This window comes from Ursus arctos, unplaced genomic scaffold, assembly GCF_023065955.2.
Source record: "Ursus arctos isolate Adak ecotype North America unplaced genomic scaffold, UrsArc2.0 scaffold_16, whole genome shotgun sequence".
Classification (NCBI taxonomy): domain Eukaryota; kingdom Metazoa; phylum Chordata; class Mammalia; order Carnivora; family Ursidae; genus Ursus; species Ursus arctos.
In genome coordinates this window covers 25,250,123-25,275,888 of record NW_026622830.1, presented here as the reverse complement: position 1 = coordinate 25,275,888, position 25,766 = coordinate 25,250,123, and the positions used below count along the sequence as shown (strand labels likewise).

General features: G+C 60.9%; 1 protein-coding gene across 1 annotated transcript in view; it reads right to left on the bottom strand.

Moving 5' to 3' along the window:
* NOL4L (nucleolar protein 4 like) overlaps nucleotides 1-24,651 on the bottom strand; it is a 124,182-nt gene extending 99,531 nt beyond the window's left edge. The window contains exon 1 of the mRNA XM_044385761.3: nucleotides 24,331-24,651. Within this exon, the coding sequence (XP_044241696.1) occupies nucleotides 24,331-24,651 (321 nt within the window). The remainder of the gene's footprint in view (nucleotides 1-24,330) is intronic.
* Nucleotides 24,652-25,766: the final 1,115 nt, after the last annotated feature.

Here is a 25,766-nt window from a genome sequence, read left to right as displayed (position 1 = left end):
TTTATGTTTCAGAAGATTGCTCTGGCTGCTGGGTGGAGAATGGACTGGAGGGGCGAGAAAGGGAGCAGGAGACTGATGAAGAAGCCGATGCAGCCTGGACCAGATGGGGAGCAGTGGGAGAGCTGTGAATGGGTCCAAGGAAGGTGAGCTGATTGCAAACGGCAAAAGTATATTCTTCCTTGGGTAGTAAGTCCCCTATCCCTGAACATGTTTATACTGAGCCCAAGCCACAACATGACAGAGCTATCATAGCAGGGACTTGATAAGTTGGGCTACAATGCCAAGATTCCAGGTCACCTCCTCCAGGAAGCCTTCCCTGGCTTCCAAGGCAGTGTCGGCAGCCCCAGAGCATCCCATGTCACAACACTAATTATCCTGGATCATAATCACCGGTTTCCAGATCTCCATGTCTTTCTCCACCAAGAGAGCCGGGGCTACTTTGCTCCTCTCTGGATTCCCAGTCCTCGGCAAAGAGCCTGGCACACAGTAGGACCTTACATCACTTCCCCTCTCCTTTCCTTCTCTCCCCAACACCCCCTCTCCCAGGTCTTTCATCTGGGTAACCCCAATGCCCAGCCCAGACGCTGGCAGACCGTGGGTGCTCAGTAAACATTTCTTTTTAAAAACATTTTTTTTTTAGATTTTCTTTGTAAATAATCTTCACACTCAATGCGGGGCTTGAACCTACAACCCCGAGATCAAGAGTCGCACACTCCACCAACTGAGCCAGCCAGGCACCCCTCAGTCAACAATTCTTGAAATGGATCATGTCTCCAGCAGATGGGGCACACAGTAGGAGTTCAGTAAATGTTCAGCCCCTTCCTCTCAAGGGCAGAGTCAACAGCAACGGCAGTAACGCTTACTGAGTGCTTCCTTTGTTCAGCACTGCCCTAAGCACTGGGGGTAGGACTATTATGTTTATTTTGCAGACCAGCTAATGGAGTCCTAGAAGGGTGTGGGGATTTGCTTGGGCCACACAAACCATCGAACAGCAGAGAAGGGATTTGAACCCACGCTGTCAGGCTCCAGGACTGAACTGTGTGGTCTCGTTCTGAAGGCCAAGTACTACACTGTCCCTGGCACATAGTGGGGGCCGAGACATGTCTGTGGTGGGCCTCGGAAGGACACAGTCATCCCCAAACTGGCTGCATAGAGAGCTGATCCTACTCTCCGCCCAGCCTTGGGTCTCCCTCCCGCCCAAGTGGGCCAGGCCGTCCCTGGGGGCTGCTGCCAGCCCAGGCCTGTCCAGGCCCCACCGCCCACGCGGCCTTCCCTGAGCCGCCAGCAGGCCGGCAACGTGGCCTGCCCCGGGGGACTGAGCCCCGGCCGCCGGGCAGCCCAGACAAAGGCCGGCAGCGTGCCCGATCCCCTGGCACTCCGTCTGCCGCCGCCACCGCCTCCTCCCCCTCTCTTCAGGGCCTGGGCTGGGGGCACTGGCAGAGGTCGTTTTCAAAAAGGAGGTGGAAGGAAGGATGAGGGACAGGACTGGGCAGCCCTAAGGGCAGAGGCTGGAACAATTAGAACGATGGGCGAGGAACGGGGCAATCCCACAGGGCTGAGCGGCCCAGAAATCAGGTGGCTGGTGGGGGGGGCTGGCACCCCCACGCCGGCATCCAGCAGGTGCCAACTGTGGTTTGCTGAATAATGACCACGCTGGGTACTGAGGACAGTCAGGGTGGGACATCACTGATCCTTCCAGCCAAGGACGGGGCTTCAGACTTATGCCAAAGAGAGCAGGTATCCAACTATGAATTCTAACCCCGATTTAGCTAAGAGGAAACAGGTTCAGAGAAGCAAAGCCACTTGCCTAAGGTCATAGAGTTGCAAGGTGGGTCAAACATGAACCCCCCCCCCCCAGGTCTATGTGATTGCAACAGACCACATGCTTCCCACTGCCCCATGGTCTGACAAATAACAATAAAAATAGAAACAACAATGAACATTTATTGGGCATTTAATAGGTGCCAGGCACTGCGGCTAGGGTATCACCTACATTAAGTCCATTTAATCCTCATAACAACGCTATGAGGTAAGAGCTATTATCATGCCCATTGTACAGATGAAGAAAACGAAGCCCAGCGAGGTAAAGTAGTGCGACCAAGACCAAACAGCGAGCGTGCGGTGCAGTGGGGTTTCAGTGCGGCCGCCCAGAGCCTGCACGCTAAACCACTGTTCCATCCCGACTGGACGGACGGATGGACGGACGGATGGACGGATGGAGTGGCTAATGGATGCGAGCTCTGCTCTGTGTGCACCAGGCCCGCAGCTGGGCACCCAGTAGGTGCCTGGCCAGCAGTAGCCCTGACAACGCCGGGCTTTCTCCTGCAGCCCCTGTGGAAGGGGCCTCGTGTCCCCAGCAGGGCTGGAGCTTGGGGGCCCTGGGCCCTGTGCCCGGGCTGCTGGGGCGGCCCGAGCTCCCTCGCCGAGCTGAGCTGCAGCATGACGGATGTGCCCGCCGCCGCGGGGAGCCCAGGGTAGAGCAGTTGCCTGGAAACAGGCTGCTCCGGCGGCCCACACTCAGACCTTTGTCACCATCTCAAGGACCTTTTATTCCTCCTCCTCTCTCGGTGGAGCCAGACCCGGCACACAGGTGAGGAGCTGCAGCCGGCACCACCCGCAGCCCCAGGCACAGGGGACCCACGGGGGGCCCATGGCCCCAGGTGGGGGAGAGGGAGGCCGACACGGGAGAGACAGGGGAGCCGGTGGCGGGGGAGATGGTGCTCTGCGGGCGGCCCAGCCGAGGCTTGGAAAAATCCTGACGCCAGGATATTTCTCTCACCGGCCTTATTTCTCCCAGCTTCTCTGACAAAAAATTAGCCTTGGTCCTTTTTCTTGTGGTGCAGTATTGGAAACCTCAGCTTCTGGAGCCGAGGGAGGTGCCCAAAGAGACCTGGGCAGGGCAGGGCCTCTGGGGGGCCCAGGACAGGGGGACAGGTGTAGTGCCCCCCAAGAGCAGGTGCTAATTGGCCCTTGTGCTGGTGGGCCCTGAGAGGGGATTAACGGGGCCCTAGGGAACTGGCTGGGGACCGAGCCACACCCAGCCAAGGCCCCGCTTGGGGACAGGGTGTGGAGGGGCTAAAAGCAAGCACTGTGGGGCCAGACCAGTCTGGGCTCAGGTCCCAGCCCTGTCCCCTAGGTAAGTCACTTCTCTGTGCCTCGGTTTCCTTCCTCAAAGGGCAGCCATGAGAATAAGATGTAAAAACATGCATACAAAGCACCCAGCATCTGGCGAGTGCCCGGAGAAAGACCCCGCGTGCCTTCTGCCGAGTCGCCTTGGGGTGCCCAGCCCCAGGTGTGTCACAAAGACGGTCTCAGTGTCCCCCCAAGTGCTCCAGGAGGCAGGAGGTCTACGGCCTACTCACTGGACACACGTGGGTGCTGAGGCTCCGGGAGGGAGGGGGTTTGCCCCAGTGGGACCCCCAGGAGGGTAAGACGCCAGGCTGACCCCGTCAGGTTTCCAGGTGCCAGAACCACCGTCTCCGCCTCCCCAACGAATGGGGTTGCAGCTAGACTTTGAAAATCAGATCTCAAGCTAACTGCCCCAAACCTTCCTTGGCTCTCCAGAGCCCGGATAAAATCCAGGCTTGTTTGTTGGGCCTTAGAGGCCTCAGGGATGTGGCCCTGCTCACCCCAGCACCGAGCAGCGCTTCATGCCTCCGCAAGGCTGTCTCCTCTGCCCGGGATGCCCACCCTGTATAGCTCCACGATGAGCTGAGTCTTGGCTCCAAGACTGACTCTTCCAGAAAGCCCTCCCCGCCCAGCATTCCCCAGACCAAGCCAGGGGCACCTTCTCCTGTGCTCTGAGACACTCTGTTCACCCCCGCCCAACCCCATAGTCCGGGGAGATCTCTCTGGAGGCCAGGCCCAGCGAGGGGAGGGGGCGGAGTGTACCTGGCCTGGCATCCGAGGCCCCCCAGGCAGAAGCCACCTGTCCCAAATCCCTGCCCCACCTCAACCTGCCACAGCGGCAGGGTTACTGCCTTTGTCCAGGACCACACACCTCGAAGTCTCGGCCCCTGAGCAGACCAGTCCTTGGTGCTCTGCTCCTGCGCTCACACCTTCCCCACCACGCTGCCCTCCCCGTGCTGCCCAGTGGTCCCCTGTCCCACTCAGATCCTCCCTCCTCGGAGCCCTTCCTGACTGCTCCAAACCACGGGCAGCCCTTCGATCTGCTTTTCTTGCCCTCTCCTGTGTGCTCCTGAGGCCTGAGGAAGGGAGGGAAGCAAGGGAGGCAGGGGGCCGAAGGAAGAAAAGGGGGAAGCAGAGAGAGGGAAAGGAGCTCCACCTTTATTCGCGCCTACAGGTCCTACCTAGCCCAGGCACCTGACCACACGGTATCCCCACGGTATTCCCTCACTTAGAGGAGAGCAAAAGGAAGCTGGGCTCGGCGAGACTAAGCCTAAGGGCCCGAGGCCCAGCTGGGCTTCTCCTGCTGCCCGGACACTAAGGTGGCACGACAGGGTCTCCAAGGGCCGCCACCGGGCTTACATTCCTTGCTTTCTCTCACAGAAGCCAGCACAGACCCCGGGCAGTGGCAGCGGGGACAAGAAGAGCAGTAGTAACACTACCTGCTGATAACGAGCACCATTTAGGTGCCGGCCCCCAAACCCACACAATCCTACAGTTCAAGACGGGGAGACTCTCGCCCAGAGAGGCAGAGCAACTTACCCAAGGTCACACAGCTACAAAGGATCTGAACCTTGTGACTGGAAGGCCCAGGATGTCCCAGAGCCCAGGACATCGCTGGGTCTCCTGGCTGAGGTGGCAACAGCTGCAGGCCCCGAGCCTGTCCCCAGTGGCTACCCGCTAATTAGCCAGGTGGCTTCTGCTTGCTCAGTGGCTGCTGTGCATAATTCTCCCAGGGAAGGCCAAGCTTGCAGGAGCAGGAAAGGTAATTGCTAATTTGTACAAGAGGAGACAAAGGGGACAAAGGCGCCCGTGGCTGCCCCTGCACAGCCTGAGCTGGGCTACCCACCGCCTGCCACTCACCACCCACCATGACAGGCTCCCTGGACGTGTCTGTCCGCAGAACACATCCACACAGTCCCCGGACGGTCTAGGCCCCTGGGCCACACCCCGGGAAGAGCCAAAGAGAGCATGTACGTGGCCCCCGGCCTCCTTTCCAGTCCTGCAGGGAGGGGGTGGATGCGGAGCTCGGTGACTTCAAAACGAGTGACCCCTGTAAGGGTTCTGTCACTTTCTGGGCACTCTGTACCGCTGCACACAGAACCTCACAACAGCTTCAGGGTGATGCTGTGCTCAGCCCCATTTCCAGGTGAGAAAACTGATGCCCTGGGAGCAGAAGTGACTGCCCAAGGTCACCTCGCTAGGAGGCGTGGCAGCCAGGACAGGCGCTCTGCTGTGCTCTCAGCTGAGACCGTCCGGTCCGCATCTCCCATTTTGCAGAAGAAACTGAGGGCTGGAGGCTCCGTTACAGAAACAGTCTGGGCTTTGGAGTCCCAGCTCTGCTCTCATGGCCTGTGTGCTTCAGGACATAACCTCGGGACATGCCTCAGTTTCTCTGTCTAGAAAATGGGCCTAGAAACCCCTGAATTGTGTGGGCCCTGAGGAAAGGCACTGGGGCCTTAAAGGTGCTCGCTACAGATGGGCTCCCTGACCTCTCCTTCCAAGGGTCGCGCGGTGCACAGTGGGCTGGGGCCAGGTGGGGCTAGAACCCAGGGCCCCAGGCCCCAGGTGATGAGGGGGAAGGCTGGAGCAACTGAGGAGCAGAGCCTGATGGCAGGGTCCCTGTCGAGGGCTAGGCGGCCAGCTTGCGGCCAGGAAGGTGGGCCGAAAGAAGAGGCCCCTCACAGAGCCTGCCCTCTGGTACCTGGGAGGACCGGGAGGACCGGCCTGGGCGGCAGCTAGGTCAGGCAGACCCAGTCCAAATCCTGGCCTCCCATGCCGGCAGGGCACGCACTCTCCACAGCTCAGCTTCCTCATTCGTGATGCTACCTCCCGCCCCCCAGAGCTGTCCTGAGGCTCGGTGGCTGATCAGGACGGGGAAGGCACCCCGTCGGGCTGCTGGAAGACCAGTCTGGGGACCCAGCCCTCCCTGCCTGGCGAGGCCAGACACCGGATGGACAGACAGGCCGAGTGGACCATCACATGAGCTCAGGCCTCTTCCTCTTCTTGAGGACCCCAGACTCCGCCTGCCTGTGGCCTGAGCTTCCCCACGCTCTGGGCCTTTCCACATCCTTACAACAGACCTCCTGACCCACCATGCCATGCCTTACAAAACCTGCTCGGGGACCACAAATCTGGAAGTTGCTATTTTTTCACGGTGCCAGTGATATGTATGCACGTATCCACGTGCGCTCACCGTCAGGGGTGGCAGGCTCTGGACGATCTCCACTTCCCTGGATTCCCAGCGTTCCCCGGGCCAGGAGACCCACATCGTAGCCTTCTAGTGGCCCTGCCTCATGGTGACCCTGGGCAAGTCACTCACCCCCTCTAGGCCTCAGTTTACCCCTTTGTAAGTTGGGGCTATTATTTCCACCCCCTCTTCCTCATGGAGTTCTTAGTAGACTCAAGTGGTGTGACAGATTTCAACAAGGGTGAAAATAGTTCAAAGTCATACAAATGTCAAGTTCTGGTTTTAAACATTTACTGAGCTCCTCCTACAGGCAGGCACAGAGCCGGGCACTTACACACATGCTCTGTGGCATGTTTCCTGTATCCCAGCCCATCAACCCTGTCGGACAAGCATCATATCCCCATTCTGTAGATGAGGACATTGAGGTTCAGATTTGCCTAAGGTCCCGTAGCCAGAAAGTGGTGGGCCCAGGATTTGAATCCAGGGCCATCTGAGAGTCAGCCACATGGAGTGAGGAGTCAAGACTACGGTACTCTCTTTTCCAAGCCCCCATGGGTCTTAAAATCCACCCTACAGGTCAAACAAACAGGTACCAGGACCCCTGCGGGCATCACTAACTCTCACTGGGATTGGCTATGAGAGCTCAGAAGTAATTTTGTTCTGGGTCCTGAGGTCCTGAGGGATAAACTGTAGTCTTTTGATTCCCAAATACAAGGAGTGGGGGGAGCCAGGGACACTGGCCTCCTTGCTGTTCCTCAAAACCAACTGATGTACTCCTGCCTCGGGGCCTTTGCACTTACTGTTCCCTCTACCTGGAACGCTTTTCCCCCAGATACCTGCATAACTTGTTCCCACACCTCTTTCAGGGCTTTGCTCAGAATGTCACTTACTCAGTGAGGCCCTCTCTGACACCCTGATTAAAATCCCAATACCTCCCTCCCCAGCACCTCTGATTCCCCTTGCTCTGCCTGATTTTTCTCTACCGCGCTTAGCAGCATCTGACAAGCTGCGGTGCGTTCCTTGTTTATTATGTAGTGTCAACCCCCACTCAAATGTAAGCTCTCTGAGAGCAGAGATTTCCCTTTGTGTGTCCAGAGCATGGCACCGCGCCTGACAGCGGAGTCGCAGACAGTTGGACAACTGAATAAAACTGAGGATCAGAGAGGGACAGCACTGGGCCCAGGCCGCACAGGGAGCACAGAGGTAATATCTGTGCCCAGGCCTTCTGCTCCCAGCCCTCACCTTCTGTCCCCTCTCTTTTGGCATGGGACTGGCTCAGGTTTGCTCGGACTGGGGATGCAGAGGCATGGGGGCATGGGAGTCAACCGTGGGTGGGAGAAGAAAAGCCCCTCCCCTGGGGCTTCTGTAGGGGAAGCAGCAAGGTGTCCATCCAGGAGCCCCTGGCTCCCTGCCTGCCCCTTCCCCATCTCAGGTCCCAGGGGCAGAACTCAGAATAGAACCTTCTTTTCTTTCTTGTCTCCTGATTTATGGAATGGGGTCTCCCCTTGGAAACATCAACTTCTACGGTGAAGCTGCTGGCTCCCTGCCTTTCCAGGGGCGGCTTTGGGGGACAGTTCTCCCTTTTCATATACGAGGTGCTGGGGCAGAGGAGCAAGGGCACCGTTTGCTCAAGCTTCTGGAGTGAAGCCAGACCTTAAGCCCCGCTCAGGCAAGTCAGGCCTGGGCACCTTTCCCTGGACTGGGCCCCGTGCTGGGTGCTGGGTCCGGGTCCAGGGAGCTGCGTGCAGCGAAGGGAGGGAGCTGCCTGCTGGAGGTGGCAGGTAGCCATAGCTGGGAGCAGCTGCTGGTCAGCTAGCCTGCCTGGCCTCACATCCGGGTGACGCCCTTTGCTCACAGTGGGCCCCAGGCGAGTTGCATAAGATCGGTGCCTCGCAGGGCTGTTTCGGGAGCCCAGTGTGCAAACACACAGGAAGCACTTCGAGCGTGCCGGCACCTAGGGGGCACTCAATACATGTGGGCCGACACACCTCCAAGCACACCGTCCGGTCTGGTCCTCATTACCGCTCTCCCCACCGTCACCATAACTGCCACCATCCCCAGCACGACTGGCGCTGCCACCATCACTGTCCCGTAGCCTTCGGCCCCCAGGATGCACCCAGAGCTTTAGCAGGGCAGGAACCACATCTGTGGGGCTCACCGCTGTACCCCAGGAGGCTCTCTCCAAGTTGTTGAATGAATAAATGAGTGAATGAGTGAATGAATAATGAATTGGCTTTTACTGAGAACCAAGCGGCTGATGCAAGGAGGAGGAGACAGAGCCATTCCTTCAGCCCCTCGCCAGACCTCCCCCTTATTTCTGTAGCTTCTGCTCCCATTTGGCCTATTGTGCCCCCCTGGGCCTCAGCCTCCAGTCTCTGCTCTGCACACACCAGACCAGATTCAGCTCCCTAAATGCCTCCCTCCCCAGAGCCCCCTGCTCTGCAGTACTCAATAGCTCCCACTGCCTGCGACCTGGCCTTCTGGGGCCCCATTAAGGGACCGACCACCAAGCTACATCTCCCAGCCCCAGCCCTCCCTTCAAACGAGCGTCTCTTCCCACAGCTGTGTCTCTGCCTCACCTGGACTTCTCAACATGGCCAGGAGTGAGCCCCAAAGTCTCTGTGACCGCCTGCCGACCCTGCCAACCTCCTCTGGCTCGCTCAGCCCTCGGACTGGGCGGTGGCTCAGACAGTCCTGGAGGGGACTCTGACCATTGAGCCAACCCTCACGTCAGCCCCACCACAGCCCTGGTCCTTCCATTCTGCAGAGGAGGAAACTGAGGCACAAGAAGAATGAAAAGGTCTGGGACATTTGTTTAACAAATATTTACTGAGTGCTGACTAGGCGCTAGGTGCTAAACACGCGGCAGTGAGCAAGACAGCCGACATCCCTGTCCCCGTGGAGCCCAAGAGGACACACACAAACACACCACCGGTCGGGTGCTAATAAAGGCTCCAGGGGCGCCTGGGCGCCTCAGTCGGTTCAGGGGCCAACTCTTGATTGCAGCTCCGGTCCTGATCTCAGGGTCCAGAGATCCAGCTGCATTGGGCTCGAGGCTCAGCAGGGAGTCTGCTTGACTCTCTCCCTCTGCCCCTCCCCCCTCAAGCCTCCCCCCCCGCCGCCCCCACGTCGTGCTCATGCTCTTTCTCTAATAAATAAATAAATAAAATCTAAAAAAAAAAAAAAAGGGCTCCAGGGGCGCCTGGGTGACTCAGTCCCTTAAGCGGCTGCCTTTGGCTCAGGTCATGATCCCAGGGTCCTAGGTCCCAGCCCAGCACCTGGCTCCCTGTTCAGTGGGGAATCTGCCTCTCGCTCTCCCTGCTGCTCCCCCTGCTTGTGCTCTCTCTCTCTGTCAAATAAATAAATAAAATATTTAAAAAAATAAAAATAAACAAATAAATGAACGAATAAATAAAAAGCCTCCAAAGTTAGGGGAAAGGGCCAAGAACATGGGGATAAAAAGCATTTTGAAAAGGCAGTCAGGGGGTGCCTGGGTGGCTCAGTCAGTTAAGCATCTGCCTTTGGCTCAGGTCATGATCTCTGGGTCCTGGGATCGAGCCCCACATGGGGCTCCCTGCTCAGCGGGGAGTCTGCGTCTCTCTCTCTCTCTCTCTCCCCCTCTGCCCCTCCTCCTTGCTCGTTCTCGCTTTCAAATAAATAAATAAAATCTTGAAAGAAAGAAGAAAGAAAGAAAGAAAGAAAGAAAGAAAGAAAGAAAGAAAGAAAGAAAGAAAAAAGGCAGTCAGGGAGGGCCTCACTGAGGAGGTGACATTGTAGCAGGGCCCAGCGAGGGCTGGGGGAGCAGCCTGGAGGACAGTGTGGCTGAAGACAGGGAGCAGGAGTCCAGAAGGTGGAGAGAGGGGCCAGAGCTGGGCCTTGTGGGCCTTGGTGTCTTTTGCTCAGAGGCTGATGGGGACCCACAAGAAGGTTTTGGGCAGAGAGGGAACATGGTCAGGTTTGCCTTTTTAATACAGCAGTTTGGCTGCTGTGTGAAGAGGGAGGAAGTAGGAGGAAGGACAATGAGCTTTTGCCAGGGAGGAGGTGACTGGGGTGGGGGGTAGAAAAGGTCCTGCACACCCCACACCCCTCAGAGTTGACTTCCCCGGGACAGGGGGACCCAGAGGAGCCAGATGTTGGGGACGGCAGGGCTAGTTTGGGGACGCCAGGCAGAAGCAGCCCCCTTAAGCTCAGCAAGCCTGGCACAACAGGGGCAGGGGCCTGGCTGCCTGAGCAGACCAGCTGCATGGCACGTCAGGCCCTGGGCTGCCCCCAGCTACCGGGAGGGTGAAGATCAAGTCTGTCCTGCTCACCCCTCCCAGCACATAGCAGGTGCTTAGTGACTCTTGCTGGAATGAATGAACAGGGCCTGGTGCAAAGCAGGTGCCGATCCGTTTGCTGAATGAGTCCGTGAATGAATGCATTGCCTGCCGCCCTGTGCTGCTCGCCGGGCCTTCTCAGGTTAGTCCGAGTTCCTTAAAATAATTGCAGCTGCCGCGGATCACAGCGCTCTAGCGTGCGCCAGGCCCCAGGCTCAGCCTCTGAAGTTGCACCCCACACTCCACACAGCAGGTTCCACTGCGACGCCCGTTTTACAGAGGAGGAAACCGAGGCCGAGCGAGGCTAATTAATTTCCCCAAGGTCCCTGGGCTACTAAGCGGCAGAGCTAGGACTGGCACCCAGGCCTGGGTTAGTCTCAGCTCGACAGCGATGCCTCCGGAACTGGGGTCTTCTGCATTCAGAAGACCATTCGCTCCACTGCAGACCCACTGGGGGCAGGGACCCGTATGTGGGGTCCCGCGTGAACAAGCCCAGGGCTCTGTGGCGCCCGCAGGGCTGCCCTGGCGCCTCACCACAGTCCGAACCACATCCTGATAAGGAAACCGAGGCGAGGAGCCGGGCACTTCTTCAGGAACGGCAGGGCTGAGAAGTGGCTGAGGAGGGCTCCGAATCCCCATCTTCGGAGTCTGGACAAGGGCTCTCTCCACAGCTACCCTCGTCCCTCCTGTCCCCACCGCCACTTGGTGTCCCCAGCACAGGAGCGGCGGATCGAGTCCCCCCAGACCCCAGTCCCCAGACTGGACGAGGCAGCGGCCAGCTCCTGACGGCCAGTCGATGTCAGAACCACCCCCCCATAGCAGGCCTGTCTGGAGATCCGGGGCCATCGGGCTGACCTCCCCCCTCGGCCTCTTGCCTCAACTGTGAAAACTGAGCCTCAGAACCCGCATGGGCAGCTGGGCGTTGAAACCACACGCACGGTACACACGGCCACGCAGGTGCAGCGCTGACCCCCGCAAAGCGGCGGCTGCAGCGAGCGTCACTGCTCACTGAGCGCTCGGCCACGGGCCTCTGCTGGGCGTGAGGCGACCGTCCCGAGAAGCAGGCCCGAATATTACCCCGGTTTAGATGTAGAAACTCAGACCCGGAGACATTGAGTAACTTGTCCACGTCAGTGAGGACACAGGGGATTCAGGATTCAAACCCAGGCAGCCCAGCTCACAGCCAATTGTATCGGACGGGCCACCTAAGGCCGGGACCCCCTCCAGGTGGAGGGGGACGGGGTGGGCTGGGCATTTCACCCCCTTGCTGGCTGCTGTGTTGTTGTTGCTCTGAGTCCTGTGCTCGCACTGCCTTGAAAAACATGCTTCTCTTGTGCTCCTTTGTCCACAGCACCCTTTCCCCTTCCCGGGAGCTCCCAGCCCCTCATCTCCCATCTCTCCATCTCCCAAGAGCCCTCCCTAGCTCCTCCCCAATCCCCAGGGTACCCCTCCTTGCCTTGACGCCCCTCAGCGCCACCCGGATGAGGCACCGGCCCCCCGCGAGGGGCTGCTGGCGGCTGGCTGTGACGCTGGTGCTGACGGGGACAGGGCTCCCCATGGCTGCCCAGCTGGCTGTGAGGCCCCAGGTCACCGCCTGGTCCCCCCTGAACCAAAGACTTCCTCGGTGACCCCGAGGGTCAACCCTACCAGTAGATCCCATTTGCACCTTAGTGTGTCCCAGGGTCCACACACTCTGCCAGAGAGACGCGTGCCTGCCTCTCCAGTCTGGGAGAGGCACTATCCAAGCCTGTGTAATACGACAGGGGACCCCGGGATCTGACACTTGCTGTCAGGACAGGTGATACAGGGAGCTGAGGACACGACACTTCTCCACTGTACGGACTCATGTCCCTGCTCTGCCTCTTAGCAGCTGTGTGGCCTCGGGCACGGTACCCAACCTCTCTGAGCCCCGACATCCTCATCAGCAAGATGAGGACTGCAAAGGTAGTCATGTTGGGACAATCACAGGGAGTCCCGTGCGTAAAGTGCTAACAGTGCCTGGCTCTCCGTAGGCACCCCACAAGTACTAGCTGTGTCATGACTGTCATTGTTTTTGCTCAGTAGCGGGCACTTGCTGCCTACTCTATGTATTTCAAATGACCCCCACAACCCTCAAAGGGTGTGGGTATTACCATCCCCATTTTACAGATGTGGAAACAGAGGCTCCGAGAGGAGGTGGAGCTGCGTCCGAGGTCGCACAGCTGGATGATAAGGCAGGATTTAAACGCAGGGCTCTCTGGCCCAGGGAGCATGCCCACTCTTAGCCCCAAAATGGGCAGCCTGGACCCTGGGAAGCCCACTGCCCCCCTCCTTCCCCGAGAGCCAACTTCTGGCTGGACCAGCGGGACTTCTGGCCTCTACATCCCACCTGCTTCAGTTGGCGGTGCCTTCCCTCTGCCCCTGGCTTCTATCAGGGCCTTCTCTCATCCAGCTCTGGGGCTGGGGGTCTGCCAATCCTCAGGGGGCAAGCCAGCAGACCACCCCCGCTGCCGGAAGTCTTCCCTTCCGGTTTCCCTGCACACACTCCTGCTGCACTCCCTTCTAGCTCGGGGGCCGCTGGCCCTCCGGTACCTCTGCTCCGGCAGGCGCCCCCCGGCCCCTCCCAGGCCCCCCCTCCCAGATCGAACTGCCACGGGCCGCACTGCGGGTGCAAGAGACAAAAGCTCCTGTTTCCTGTGCTGAGCACCTGACGTGGAGCCTCTCTTCACCTTCCCAGCAGCAGCCCTGTGAGATGGGTAATACCACCGGGCCCATTTTACAGAGGAGGAAACTGAGGATCCAAGAGGGGAAGCAACTTGTTTCAAGGTCCTCCAGCTGGTGAGTCGCAGCGCTCCGTTCAAACCTGGGGCCAGTCTGTGCTCCGAAGCCGGGCTCAGCGGCACGCTCCGCGCAGCCTCATCACAGACTCGAGGGTTATCGGTTCAGTCACAACCAGAATCGTCATTATAGCCCCCTTTCACGGAGGGCTTCGCGATGCCCACACCCTGCCACGGCTGCCGCCATACCGTACAGCGTAGTGTAGAAGCGAGATGTCTGTGAAGCCACAGCTGCCATCACCCCCATTTTACAGATGAAACAACTGAGGCTCAGAGAGGGGAAGTGAGTTGCCCAAGACGACCCAGCAATGAATGGCAGAGCCTGGACTCAGCTGCTGCCTCCACATTCCCCACTCCTCCTCTGACTTGCAGGGGCTCACAGTCAACACAAAACCCTTTGTCCCCAGGTGCTCCTGTCCCAACTCCGGATCTCCCAGACAGGCTTCATCCCCCATGGGGCTTCCCAGAAGGAGCTCTCTGAGCCGAACACCCCCCCCCAGGCTTTCCTGTCGCCCCACAAAGTGCTTCTTCGCTGCCCTTGAGAGGTTGATGGCTCTCTGGTTTGGGGATCTTTGCACTGCGGAGAGGGGGGCCTCTAAGGCCCCTACTCTGTGGCCTGCCTGTCAGGCTTGGTTTTCGGGCATCTTCCCAGCTACCCATAGGGTGTGGGTTATCACCACTTATACACAAGGGGTCGAGGGATTCGAGCAGACACGCCATTCACCCAGAACCGGAAGCTGGTGGCAGCACTGGGGTCCAAATGCAGGTCTACTGTCGGCCGTGCTCCTCTCCTTCTTCCCTGGTTTTGTTCTACCCAGTAGAGAGCCCCTCCGCCTGGGCAGACCGCTCTCCACACCCCAACAAACATGACCATCCCACTGTTTAAGCATTTCACGTGATTCTGTCCCTTGGTTTTCCCAACAAGCCTGTTGGAGAGGGACCATCACCAGACCCATTTTTCAGATGAAGAAACCGCAGCACGAGGTGCTGACTTAGCTGGGTGCCCACACAGGCTGTGCCTTGGTTTGCCAACCTGTAGAATGGGGTCATAACAGCTTCCGCCCAGGGGGGCTGAGGACCACACAGGACTGTGGAAGCCAGGGCCTCCCGGAGACACGCCCTCAGGACGCTCGGAGACGAGGCCCCGAGTGCACTTTTCTCCACCCGCCAGCATCCAGTCAGGGCCCGGCCTGCCAAAGGAAGGGCCCCATGTCTCCTTGAACATTTCCTCAGCCCGGGGATGCCGGGATGCCGAGAAAACGATGAGTCATCCACCCAAGCATAGGCCTCCCAGGAGCCTGCAGTCGGGTCCCAGCCGGGGCACGGAAGGTTCCAGGCGGGGAAGGTGGCCCCGTGGACACAATGACTCCGGAACCCGGAGTCACCAGCTCTCCACAGCCCCCCACTGCCACATGCTACTGGCCTTAAGGACAGCTCTTAGACTCTGCCCACAGGCCCTTGCCCCTGCCCCCCAGATCTGGACATCTGTCAACATTCCTGGTGGCCTAACCTCCCCTCCTTCCACCCAAGAAAACTGAGTCAACCCTGACCCTCGAACATCATTCTCCCCCCACACCTCCCCGGTCACCCTGTCCCAGTCCGTTGTCCTACGAGGAAAGCAGCTCCCCTTCTTCCTCCCAAGCTGGCCTTCTCTCTCTGCACCTTGCAATTCCTTTACCTCCTGTTTCTCCTTCATGGACTGTCTTCCTCTTGCCCAGTGTTCTGAGAGTTCCTTCTAGAACCCAAATCTGACCTTATCTCCCTCCAGTAAAAACCCTCCTGTGGACTCCTTGCTTTCCTCATGATGACACAAGGGGAGATAAGGACACACTAGTTCCTCCAAGTGGCTTTCCAGATCCTTCTCTTCCATCTGGCGCCAACGGATTTCACCAGCTCATCCTCTCAGGACCCCACAGCAGTTCTTGACCTGATCTACCCATCCCCACCCCATTTGAAATGTTCTGCAGAACATCCCTCCTCGGAGAAGTGGCCCCGGTTACCATCATGCATAACCTGTGCTAACCTGTGAAAACCCGTCCCACCTCCGAGCTCCTGCTCTCATTCCCACCCCCTGGAATGAGCTTCCCCATGTTTTGCTGTCACTGAAAAATTTGGTTGGGCCCTCAAGGTCCAGCTCAAATGTCGTCTTCCTGAGGACTCCCTGGATACTGCTGGGCAGGAGGAATGGTTTGGACCTGGGGCTCCTGAGGCCGTCCGAGCACAGAAGTGGACGGGCCGTTCTCAGACTCCTCTCTGAGGCATATGCTCCTCCCCAAATTGGGGGGTCCCTTCGGGGCAGCAGCTAGTCTATGTCCTGCGGACACAGCAGTGGACAAAACAGACTGTTCTGCCCTGGCAGAGCTCACCGACTTATGGGGAGACAGATTATAAAGTTATAAACTAAAAAACATACATAACATCAGGGGGTAATAAGAGCTAGAGAAAAAAATTACATAGAAGGGGGGGTGAGAAGGGTCCAAGGGACCTAAAATGGTCCTGACTGGGTGATCCAGGAGGGGCTCTCTGAGGAGGTGACATTTGAGCAAAGACCCAAAAGAGGAGAGGAACCAGCCATGTAGAGATCTGGGGCAAGGGCCCTGGGGCAAGGGCCCTGGGGCAGAATTGTGTTTGGTAGTTTTTAGAATAGCAAAGAGGTCAGTGTGGCTGAGACCACAAGTGGGCAGGGGGAGGGCGGAGTGAGGTGAGGGCAGCAGGCATTTGGGACAGGCCGCGCCAGGCCGCGGAGGCTTCAGGAAAGGCTTGCTCTTGCCTTAAGTGAGACGGGGGTCTTGGAGGGTTCTGAGCAGAGGCAGGTGAGAATTTGGTTTGTTTTCTGCAAAGTTTTCTCTGGTGTGTGAGTTGGAAGGGATTACAGGGGGGCCAGAGTGGGCACAGTGGGGTGGCTGGAAGGGGTGGAGGTGGTGAGAAGGTGAAATTTGAGATGTATTTTCAAGGTCAAACCAACAGTACTTGCAAACAGCTGGATGGGGACAAGGAGCTCTAAGAGGAGACAGTTAACAGGACTCCCAGGTGTGGCCACCAGGGACAGGATGGGGCTGCTGGGATGGGAACGCTGGGAGAGTAAATGAGGGCGAGTGACCTGCCTGTTCACACCCAGCTCTGGTGCTCTCTGGGACCTTGAGCGAGCTCCCTCTGTTCTCAGCCTTAGTTTCCCCCCTTCCCGGGGCTGGCCTAGAGGACCGGATGCTGAGGGAGTGGATGACTTTGTGGGGAGAGGACAGGCCCAGCCTCCCAGCTGCTTTGTCTCCCCACCCCTGCAGCCTGCCCAGGTTGGGTCGGGGTCTGGAGCTGCCGTTGAGGTGAGGGGGAAAGATGGGGGGGACATCTGTCTCCCACCAGGCTGGGTCTTGGGCAGGTAAAGGGCCGCCTTGAGCTCTGAGAAGCTCTTGTGGCGTGCCCCAGATGAGGGGACCCCATACGCTTGGGGTGGGGAGGTGCAGAGAGCTAAGGCCCTGTGGACCCCTGCCCCCACGCCCTGCAGCACAGAAGGTCAGACAGCTACGGAACCCAAGCCCTGCCACTTCCTCGCTGTGGGACTCAGGTAGGTCCCCTGGCCTCCCTGATGCCAAGTTCTCATCTACCTCACAGAATCTCGGGGATATTAAGTGAAATAAAGTGTCTAGCACACGGCAGGGGCTAGAAAACACGGGAGACGGGCTCAGGCCCCTGACCTCGGAAGCCAGTCATTAAAGCAGCCTGTGTTCAAAGATCCCAGAGCCCAGAACTTGAGTTCCGGGCCAGGGACCGGAGCAGGGGTGGGGATGAGGGGGCAGAAAGGAGAAGGGAGAAGGCCTCCAGGATGCTCATCCTACTACCTTTCTACCTGCTGGATGCCTACAGGCCTTGGCAGGGTCCCCAGCCTCACCCCTCCAGCACCCCTCCTGGACTTCCAGGACCTGGCACCCAGCATCAGGAAAGGATTCAGAGGAGGGACCAAAAGAGCATTCCTCTGTAATAACTAGGGAAACTGAGGCTTGGAGCAGGGCAGGAGCAACCAGGGCAGAGAGACCCTGAGCTTTCAAGTCCCTGGCTCTGGAGGCTCAGGCCACACCTGAGCCCCTCATCAGGAGTCTTCTGATGTTCTGTGCAATTCAGGACAACACTAACCAGCCCCTAATGGCCCTGGAGACACAGAAACGACCCCAACACAAACCCTAAGGAACCAGCAGTTACTGCCCACCAGTAGGGACGTGGCTGGGTGCTTTCTTTCAGTATCTACCACAGCTTTCCTCGTCATCCCCATTCTCCGGATCAGGAAACTGAGGTTCGGTGAGATCACACAGCAGCTAACATTTCCTAGGACTTGCCCGTTCTTCAAGCTCTAAATCGCTTAATGCATCATCTTCATACCAGTGCTGTGAGGGAGACAGAATGATCAGCTGCATTTTTACAGACGAGCCAACTAAGGTCAAATTGGTGAAAGGGCAGAGCTGGTATTTGAACCCAGGGCCCCGTGTCTTGAAACCCCAAGTCCTTCCCCTCCCCTGTGTGTCAGGGTGGGCCAGGGGGAGAAAGTGGCCTCAGGAGTCCTCGTTCTAATAAGCTGCCCACCATGGCGGGCCCTCACCCAGCTCTCTTCTACTCCCTCTCCTGTTTAGGGGTCCAGGCCTGGCTTTGATACAAGTGAGCAGACAGAACCCCTCAAATGACAGCGGAGCTTTTCCAGTTTGCCCAGCCTCCTGGTAGTGGGGCTTTCAAGCCCATTTTCCAGATGAGGAAAGCAAGACGCAGAGAGGTCAGGCAGGATACTTGCCCAAGGTCACATGGCAAGGAAGTGGTTGAGTTGGGATCCATCGGTCTTGACCCCTCTCACTTCAAGTTCAGAGCCCTCTCTCCCAGAAGCCCCCCTCCATGGTGCTGGCTTTGGGCTCAGTGAGTGCCCTTGTACGGCAGGGAGTCAGGGAGGAGGAGGGGGAAGGCTAAAAACGAGGAGGTGCCTTAGCCACTGTCATGGAGGATGGGGACAGGGACAGGGACAAGGCATCACTTCTCACATCCACTGCCTCCCCGACACTTCACTTCCACAGCTGCTGAGGCTCCGAGGACAGAAGGGGCCAGGGTGCCGGCTCGGGCTGCCTCTGCGATGACGAAGGACACCCCTGTCAGCCCTGCACTGCCAGACTGCTGGGGTTTCTTCAAGAGGATCTGGAATATGTGTGCACGCGCACACTCACACTCGTGGTCTGCCAATGCCCACGCCCCAGGTGCTTGCACATCTGCCAACACAGACGCCCGCAGTCACACACAGCCACAGGCATGGAGTCTCCCTCCACCGACACACACGCACGCGCGCGCACACGCACACACACTCTGCCCCAGGCACACAAGCATCCCCGGCCTGCACATGGACAAGCACATGCACACTCACGCCCACACAGTCACACTGCTGCACACACACACACACACACACACACACACACACACACACAGCCTCGTGCACACACATGCTCTAGCCCGTGAGCACACGCGCCTATGCACGGTACTCGATCAATCCCACAGTCTCCAAGGTAAGAGCTGGTGTGGAGAAGTCCAAGCTTGCCTGAGGCTAGGTCAGGCTCTGGACCTTTGTCCCCGGGCAGCCACAGCCACAAGCTGCTCACCCCCAGGCTTCCCAGCCGCATTTTTAGGGTCCCGGATGGTCCTCCGGACTTTCAGACACTCCAGGACAAGAAGGCAGTCTTTGGGGCCATGCCAGGTTTTACCCAAGGAAGAAGGAGGTGTGCTGTCCCCACGGCCAGCAGAGAGTGACCTCGGTCCTGGCGGGGAGGCCCCAGGAAAGCAGAGCCTGATCCGCCAGCATCAGCCAGGCTCCAAAACACAGCCCCTCGAGTGCCCGAGACCACATTCGCCCAAATCACCGAGGCTTAATTGACAAAATAGTCCACTTCTGCCACTCATGAGAAATCCAAATGGGGCCCCTGCCAGATGTCACCGTCAACCTTCTCCTCAAAAGTCCCCCAGGACCCAGGACAACAGAGGTCCCCTCCCTTCTTCTCGCCCCGTACCCATCCTTATGAGCCCCAGTGAAGTCCCCTGACACCTCGCGCAGAGCCAATCCAGCCTTGAGCACCAGCCTGTGATCACGGACATCTTGAGCAAAGGGATTCTTGTAAACTAATTCAGATTAAGGTGTAATGGACTGAATGCTTGTCACGAAGGACCTATGCTTTCTAAGGGATTGGGCCGCAAGACCCCTCAGAAGGGGTCGGAACGGAGACGTGTCCAAGCAGTAGCCAAGCCCAGGGCCTGCCCCCGCCAGCAGCGAGGCCTAGTCCCACACTTCGCTAAGCCTCAGTTTACTCATGTGGAGGGTAGCGTGAATAGCAGCATTGACCTCTGGGGGATGGCGAGAATCTGACAAGTCGATATATGTTAACCCCTCGGCACAATGACAGGCACACGGTAGGTGACTCAGAAACGGTCACTGTGGTGATAACTTGGAGAGAAGCAGGAAACATTGAGGAATTCAAGCGAAGGTCACAGCACACATTACACGGTGCTAAGTCAGAGGCCGTTTCCCGCCCCGACCGGTGGCCGCAGGTGCCAAAGGTTTTACACAAAAGCTCTGGGGAGAAAGACCGAAGACTGAGAAAATGCTCTCCACTAAATGAACGGTGTCTGCAAACTGGGAAAAGACCACCATTAGTCAATTTGGCCAGCAGAACACCTGGGGTCCGGCTCGCAAAAGCCTAATGTTGACACTGGGGTTTGGCAAGCTGGCGTCCCCCTCGGGGGATGGTGCTCTAATGGGGGGATTCACAGCCTGGGATGGGGCCCACGACGCCCACGGTGGAGCACAGAAATCTGCATTCCAGTCCTGGCTCCCCACTAGCGGAAAGCACCTCTCTCGAGGCCTCAGTCTTCCCATCCGGAAGATGGTAGAATTGAGCTGAGAACATCTATCTGCAAGGAGGTCCTGGGAGTTGACAGATGGCCCGGGGCCCCGCCCCAGCCGTAACCTGTGGCCCTTGCAGGCCCTGGGTGGGGGTTGGGGGGTAGGGACAGCCCCACTCGAAGAGACCAGAGGAAAAGGAAAGAGGTTGGTTCACTTTGTGGCCAACGCTGGAGCGGAATCAGAGGGTCTTGCCTCCAAGGGGTTTGCTTCCCCTGCCTGGCAGCGCACAGAGGCCGGAGCAGGCCAAACACAAGAAATAATAAATCCTAACCAGGCTTTGCCCAGTCAGGAGGCCCCGGCTGGCTCTTGTCATAAAAAGATCTTATCCCCATGAGCACCCCGTGCCGCGGGTGGAGGACTCCGCCCTCCTCCCCTCAGCCCTCAGCCCTCAGCCCTCCGCCTCCACTTCTATTTCCTGTGACAACCTGCAAACTGAAGACCAACTTGCCTCTCCCCCCCGCCCAGGCTCCAGCTCGACCCCCGCCCCGCCCCGCCCCCGCCCGGGCCCCAGCTGCAGGAGGCCCCAGCAGAGTGTAATTCCCCGCGCCCTCCTCTCCGCCCTGGGCCCGTCCGGACAGATTAAGCCTTTGTCACACACACCCAGAAAAGCTCAGGGCCAGATGGGACGGGACAAGTGGTGTCAGATCATCGACCCGCGGCGGCCGGGACTAGGGAAGGGCCCGACCACAGCGCCGCATATGGCTGTGGGAGGAGGCAAGGGGGCCCGGGGAGGGGGCGGCCAGAGAACATCATGGAAGAGAGATGACACACCACGGCCACCCTTGGGGCCGCACAGCGCGCCAGGGGCCCTGGTTCAGTGGCTGGATGACCCAACGCCCACACCCCCTCTTCCCTGCAATCATTTTTGCTGCCCACCCTCCCCTGGCGGCTCCGAGGGCTTCTTATCATACCCTTAGCGAGGCCTGCCTCCCCCACCAGCTGGGTGCCCAGGAGCAGGCAGAGTCCCACTGGCCCCAGTACCGCGTCCCCGACACAAGGCCTGTGGGTGCTAAACAAGTGCGTTGGACAAAGGTTTACGGCCCGATGACCTTCACGAAAACCCACCCAGGACAAACTACCGGATGTCTCCCAACTGCCACCAGAGGCATGGCAACTTTGTGTGTGCGTGTGTGCATGTGTGTGCGTGTGCATGCGTGTGCGTGTGTGTAGGCCAGTGAAGGTAGGGGATGTCCTTTGCACCTTTCAAAGACGGTCCCATTCAGCCCCTCCCAGGAAGAGGCCATGGCCGGCCCAGAATTCCCAGCAGGATTTGTTCCTCTTAGATCAGTGGAAAGAAAAATGGAAATATAAAAATAATTACTGAGCCCCAGGAAGGTGCCTGGAGATGGGGGTGGCAGGACTCGGGGCAGCTCGGGCGACTGGCTCCAGTGGGCTGGGCGAGTGGCAGGTATCTAACGGGCTCTCTGGGGACCAGCAGGCCAGGCAGGAAGGCATGGGGACTGGAGAAGTGGCTGTCGAAGGACGGCACGTCTGCTCTGTTGTGTTTGTCGTCCCCCTGGCAGCCTGGGCAGGGAGACCTGGTCCCCTTTCTCTGCCTCCCAGGCAGGTGGTCCCTTGGGGAAGGCTTATTATTGGTCTGGGAGCCAGGGTGGAGGCTTGTGAGGCCCCTGATGCCAGGGATAGGTGAGGCGGGTCAGCACGGGCCTCGTGAAAGATCTGAAGAGACCAGCTGGACTGGGAGGAGCTGGAACCCAGGCCTAGCACCCAATTTCTGCATGTGGCCTGGATGTGTGTGTGTGTGTGTGTGTGTGTACGTTCATGCTCGTTCTGCCATGCAAGCAGCGTTGCTAAGAGGGTAGAGGGACTGCCCCATGATGCCCACTCCCTAGGAGAGAGATGGACCCACACAGAGAACCAGTGAGCCAGCTGCCAAGTCTGAGGGTCACCTGCCTCCCAACTTCAGCAGTGGGTGGAGTGGGGGATCCTGCCTTCCACTATGTGGAAGGTTGAACCAAGACTCAGCTCCCTGGAGAGGGATAACCAGGCTGGGGCAGGAGGTGCTAACTGGCCTGGATGGCCGAGGGCACTGACCCAGGGGAGGGGTCACTGACCTCAAAGAAGCCCACACTTAGATTGGGGACACTAGCCCAAGATGGGGGAGAACCCAAGGGGGTATGGAACTGGCAGGGTGGGGAAGACTGACCTAAGCTGGGGAGAGGCAATGGCCCTTACACCCCGTATGGAAAAAGTGGGCACTGATTTGGGCTGGGGGAGGGGTCCCTGACTCGATCAGGGGAGGGGACAATAACCCAGACTCCCCGGGTTTGGGGGAGAGCACTGATTGGGACTGGGGGGGTGGGTGTCCCTGACTCAAGCGGGGTGGGCCACTGCTTCAGCCTCGACCTCCGGGAATCCGGCCCCGGCGCACCCCTTGGCCCGGCCCCATGCTCCGGGTCCGGCCGGAGGCGGCAGCGGCGCAGATGGGCTGCTGGCGGCCGCAGCGGCAGCGGCGCGGTTATCAGCGCTCCTCGCAGATGGGCCGCCCGCCCTCCGCGCTCACGGCTCCCCACTCCCCGCGGCCTGCAGCCCCGTCCCCTAGGCGCGGGGGGGAGGCGCCTCCGGATCCGCTCCCTGGCTCCCGCCTCCCTCCCTCGCGGCCCCCTCACCCCGCGGGCCCGGGCCCGGGCGGCCGCCGGAGGGGGAGGGGGAGGGGACAAGTGCACTTTTCGTAACGACCGAATCAATTGTGTGTGAAGAGCCCGCTCCGGCCGGGGACTGGGCTGAGCGCGGGGCGGGCGGGCCGGACGGGGGAGGAGCACGGAGGGGGGAGCGGGGGAGCGAGGGAGGGAGGGAGGCCGGCGCGGGGCGGCCCCGCTCGCTCGCTCGGGCCGGGCGAGGCCGGGGAGGGAGCGAGGGGGGCTGGGAGGGAGGCCGGCCGGGCCGGGCCGGGCCGGGGGCTGAACGCACTAACGGAGGGTCTCCGCGACGGAAAGTTCAAAGCTCAGCAGCGCCCCGCGAGCAGCCGCCCCCCCCAGCCCCCACCCGCTGCAGAACAATGAGGTCCCGGCGGGGGAGCCGCGGGGCCCGCGCCGCACGCCCTCTCCAGGGCGCCCCGGGCCGGAGGGGACGCCCCCGCCCGGCCGCCCGCCTCCTCCCTCCTGGCGGCTGCGGTTCCCCGCCCCCTCCCCCACGCCACCCCGCCCGGACCGGGCCTGCCCCGGGGACGGGGGAGGGGAGGGGATGGATAGGTCAGGCCGCCCCCGTCCCGGGGAGGGGGGAGCTAGGGGCCCGGGGGGCGGAGGGGGCGCCCCACCCACCCGCGCGAGGCTGCTCCTGCGCCAGGCTGCGGCTCGGGCCGCCCCTCCCCGGGCCAGCCCCGGGTGGGGTCGGGGAGACAGTGCCCGGGCGGGCCCCCTCCCCTGGCGCTGGGGAGCCGAGTGGACTCCCCGTCCCGTGGCTGCCCCTGCCCCCCCTCCCGCGGCACCACCCTCCACACACAGACACAGACACACACACACACACACACACACACACACACACATATACAGACACACACACACACAGACACACACACACACAGACACACACACACACACACACACACACCGCCCAGCCGGCCCGGGGGCGGGAGCGCGAGGCGCCCGGGACAGGCAGCCCCGGGGCGGGCAGGGGGGGAGGCTCGGGCTTCGGAGCAGCCGCCTGCTGGCTGGGGGAGGGGACGGGAGGACGGAACATGCTGGGGTGAGCTGCCCGGGACAGCCCGCCCGGCACGGCCACGGCCCGGGCAGCGGCGCAGAGGGGGGCAGGGACGCCCCGAACCCGGAGCGCTGCCTGGGCGGGCCGGGGCGGGCGGGTGAGCAGGGACGCGTGCGCCTCGGGCGGGCCAGACCCACGGACAACCTCGGGGACACACGTTCGGACACACATCCACACCCCCACACCCCGCCCCCGCCCTCCCCGAGCCCCGCGGCGGGACCGGCCCGCGGCCGCCGCGCGCGCACTCACCGAGCCCGTCTTGACCGGCACATACACCACTTGGCCCATCTTGGGTTCCCGGCCGCTGCCCAGGCGGAAGCCCTTGGAGCGCACCCAGAACTGGAACTTGCCTTTCTCGCCGGCCGCCGGGCCGCTGCCCGCGCCGGTCCCGCCGCCGCCCTGCAGGACCTCGGCGATCCGCTGGTATTTGCTGCGTGTCACCGTCTTGGTTTTGGCCGAGTCGCCGTAGGTGCGCAGGCACCAGTCCCGGAACTGGCGGCCCAGCTCCGAGTCCCCGGGGCTGCGCTCGCGCTCCCAGCCCCCGCGCAGCAGCAGCGTCGGCTTCGGCATCCTCCCGCCGCGCCCGGCGCCCTCGGGGGCGGGCCGGCCGCCGGGCCGCCCGGTGCCGGGACTGGGCTGGGCTGGGCCGGGCCGGGGCGCGCCGCGGCCCGGGCTGTCCCGCGGTGTGGCTCCGGCGCGGCTGCTTGATGGGCACGGGCGGCGGCCGGACGCGCGGGGCTGCGGCGCGCTCTGTCCTGCTCGGGCGGCGGCAGCGGCGGCGTTGGCGGCGGCGGCTCCGGCTCGCCTCCTGCTCCGCCTCCTCCTCCCCCCCGGCCGGGATGCGGGAGCGATGGAGGCAGCTCCGGGCCCGGAGGTGCAGAGGGGGCGGGCCGCCCCGCGGGCGGCCGGGGGAGGCGGGAGGCGGGGAGCGGCTCCGGGCGCGGGGAGCGAGACCGAGCCTGGGCGCGGGCGGCGGCGGCGGCTGTCAGCTCGCGCGGCTCATCCTGCTCCAGCTCAGGCTCCCGCCGCCGCTGCTCTTCCTCCTCCTCCTCCTCCCGCGCCCGCCTCCACCACGCCGCGGGATCCCACCTGTTAGAGCGTCGCAGCCTTCGCCGCCGTCCCCCCCTCCCTCCCGCGCCCGCCCGCGGGGCCCAGACCCCGCCCCGGCCCGGCCCCTGGGGGCGCGGGGGCCGCTGCGCCCGCAGCCGCGGAGAGGGCAGCAGCCGCAGGCGCGCAGTGCCCAGCCCGGGGACCGAGTTCCCTCGGGCCGGGCCGGGCCTGGCCCCGAGCCTCGCAGGCCGCGCTCCGCCCGGACCCGGCGGTCTCGCAGGGAGTAGGGCTCAGACCCCGCCCGGCCACGCGCGTTCCGGCCTCCCCGGGCAGCCCCGCCCGATTTTAGCCGGGCGCGGGCGGTACAGGGCAGGCGCCCTTCCCTCCCTCCCGCAACTGGCCTGATTTCTCCGGTGCGAGCCCGGCGCCAGAAGAGCAGTGTTCCCCTGGGGAACCCCAAACCGCCGCCTTTCGGGGGCCCAAACTTCCTTCCCTGTCCCCTCACCCCGAATTCCCCGAAGTTTGGCAGGCCTGACTTCTGCCAGCCCCACTGCTCTGGGACAGCCCCAGGCCCCAGGGAAGTTGCCAACATTGGCGCGTGGCCTCACGCAGGCCAACCCCACCAAGGCTTCGGG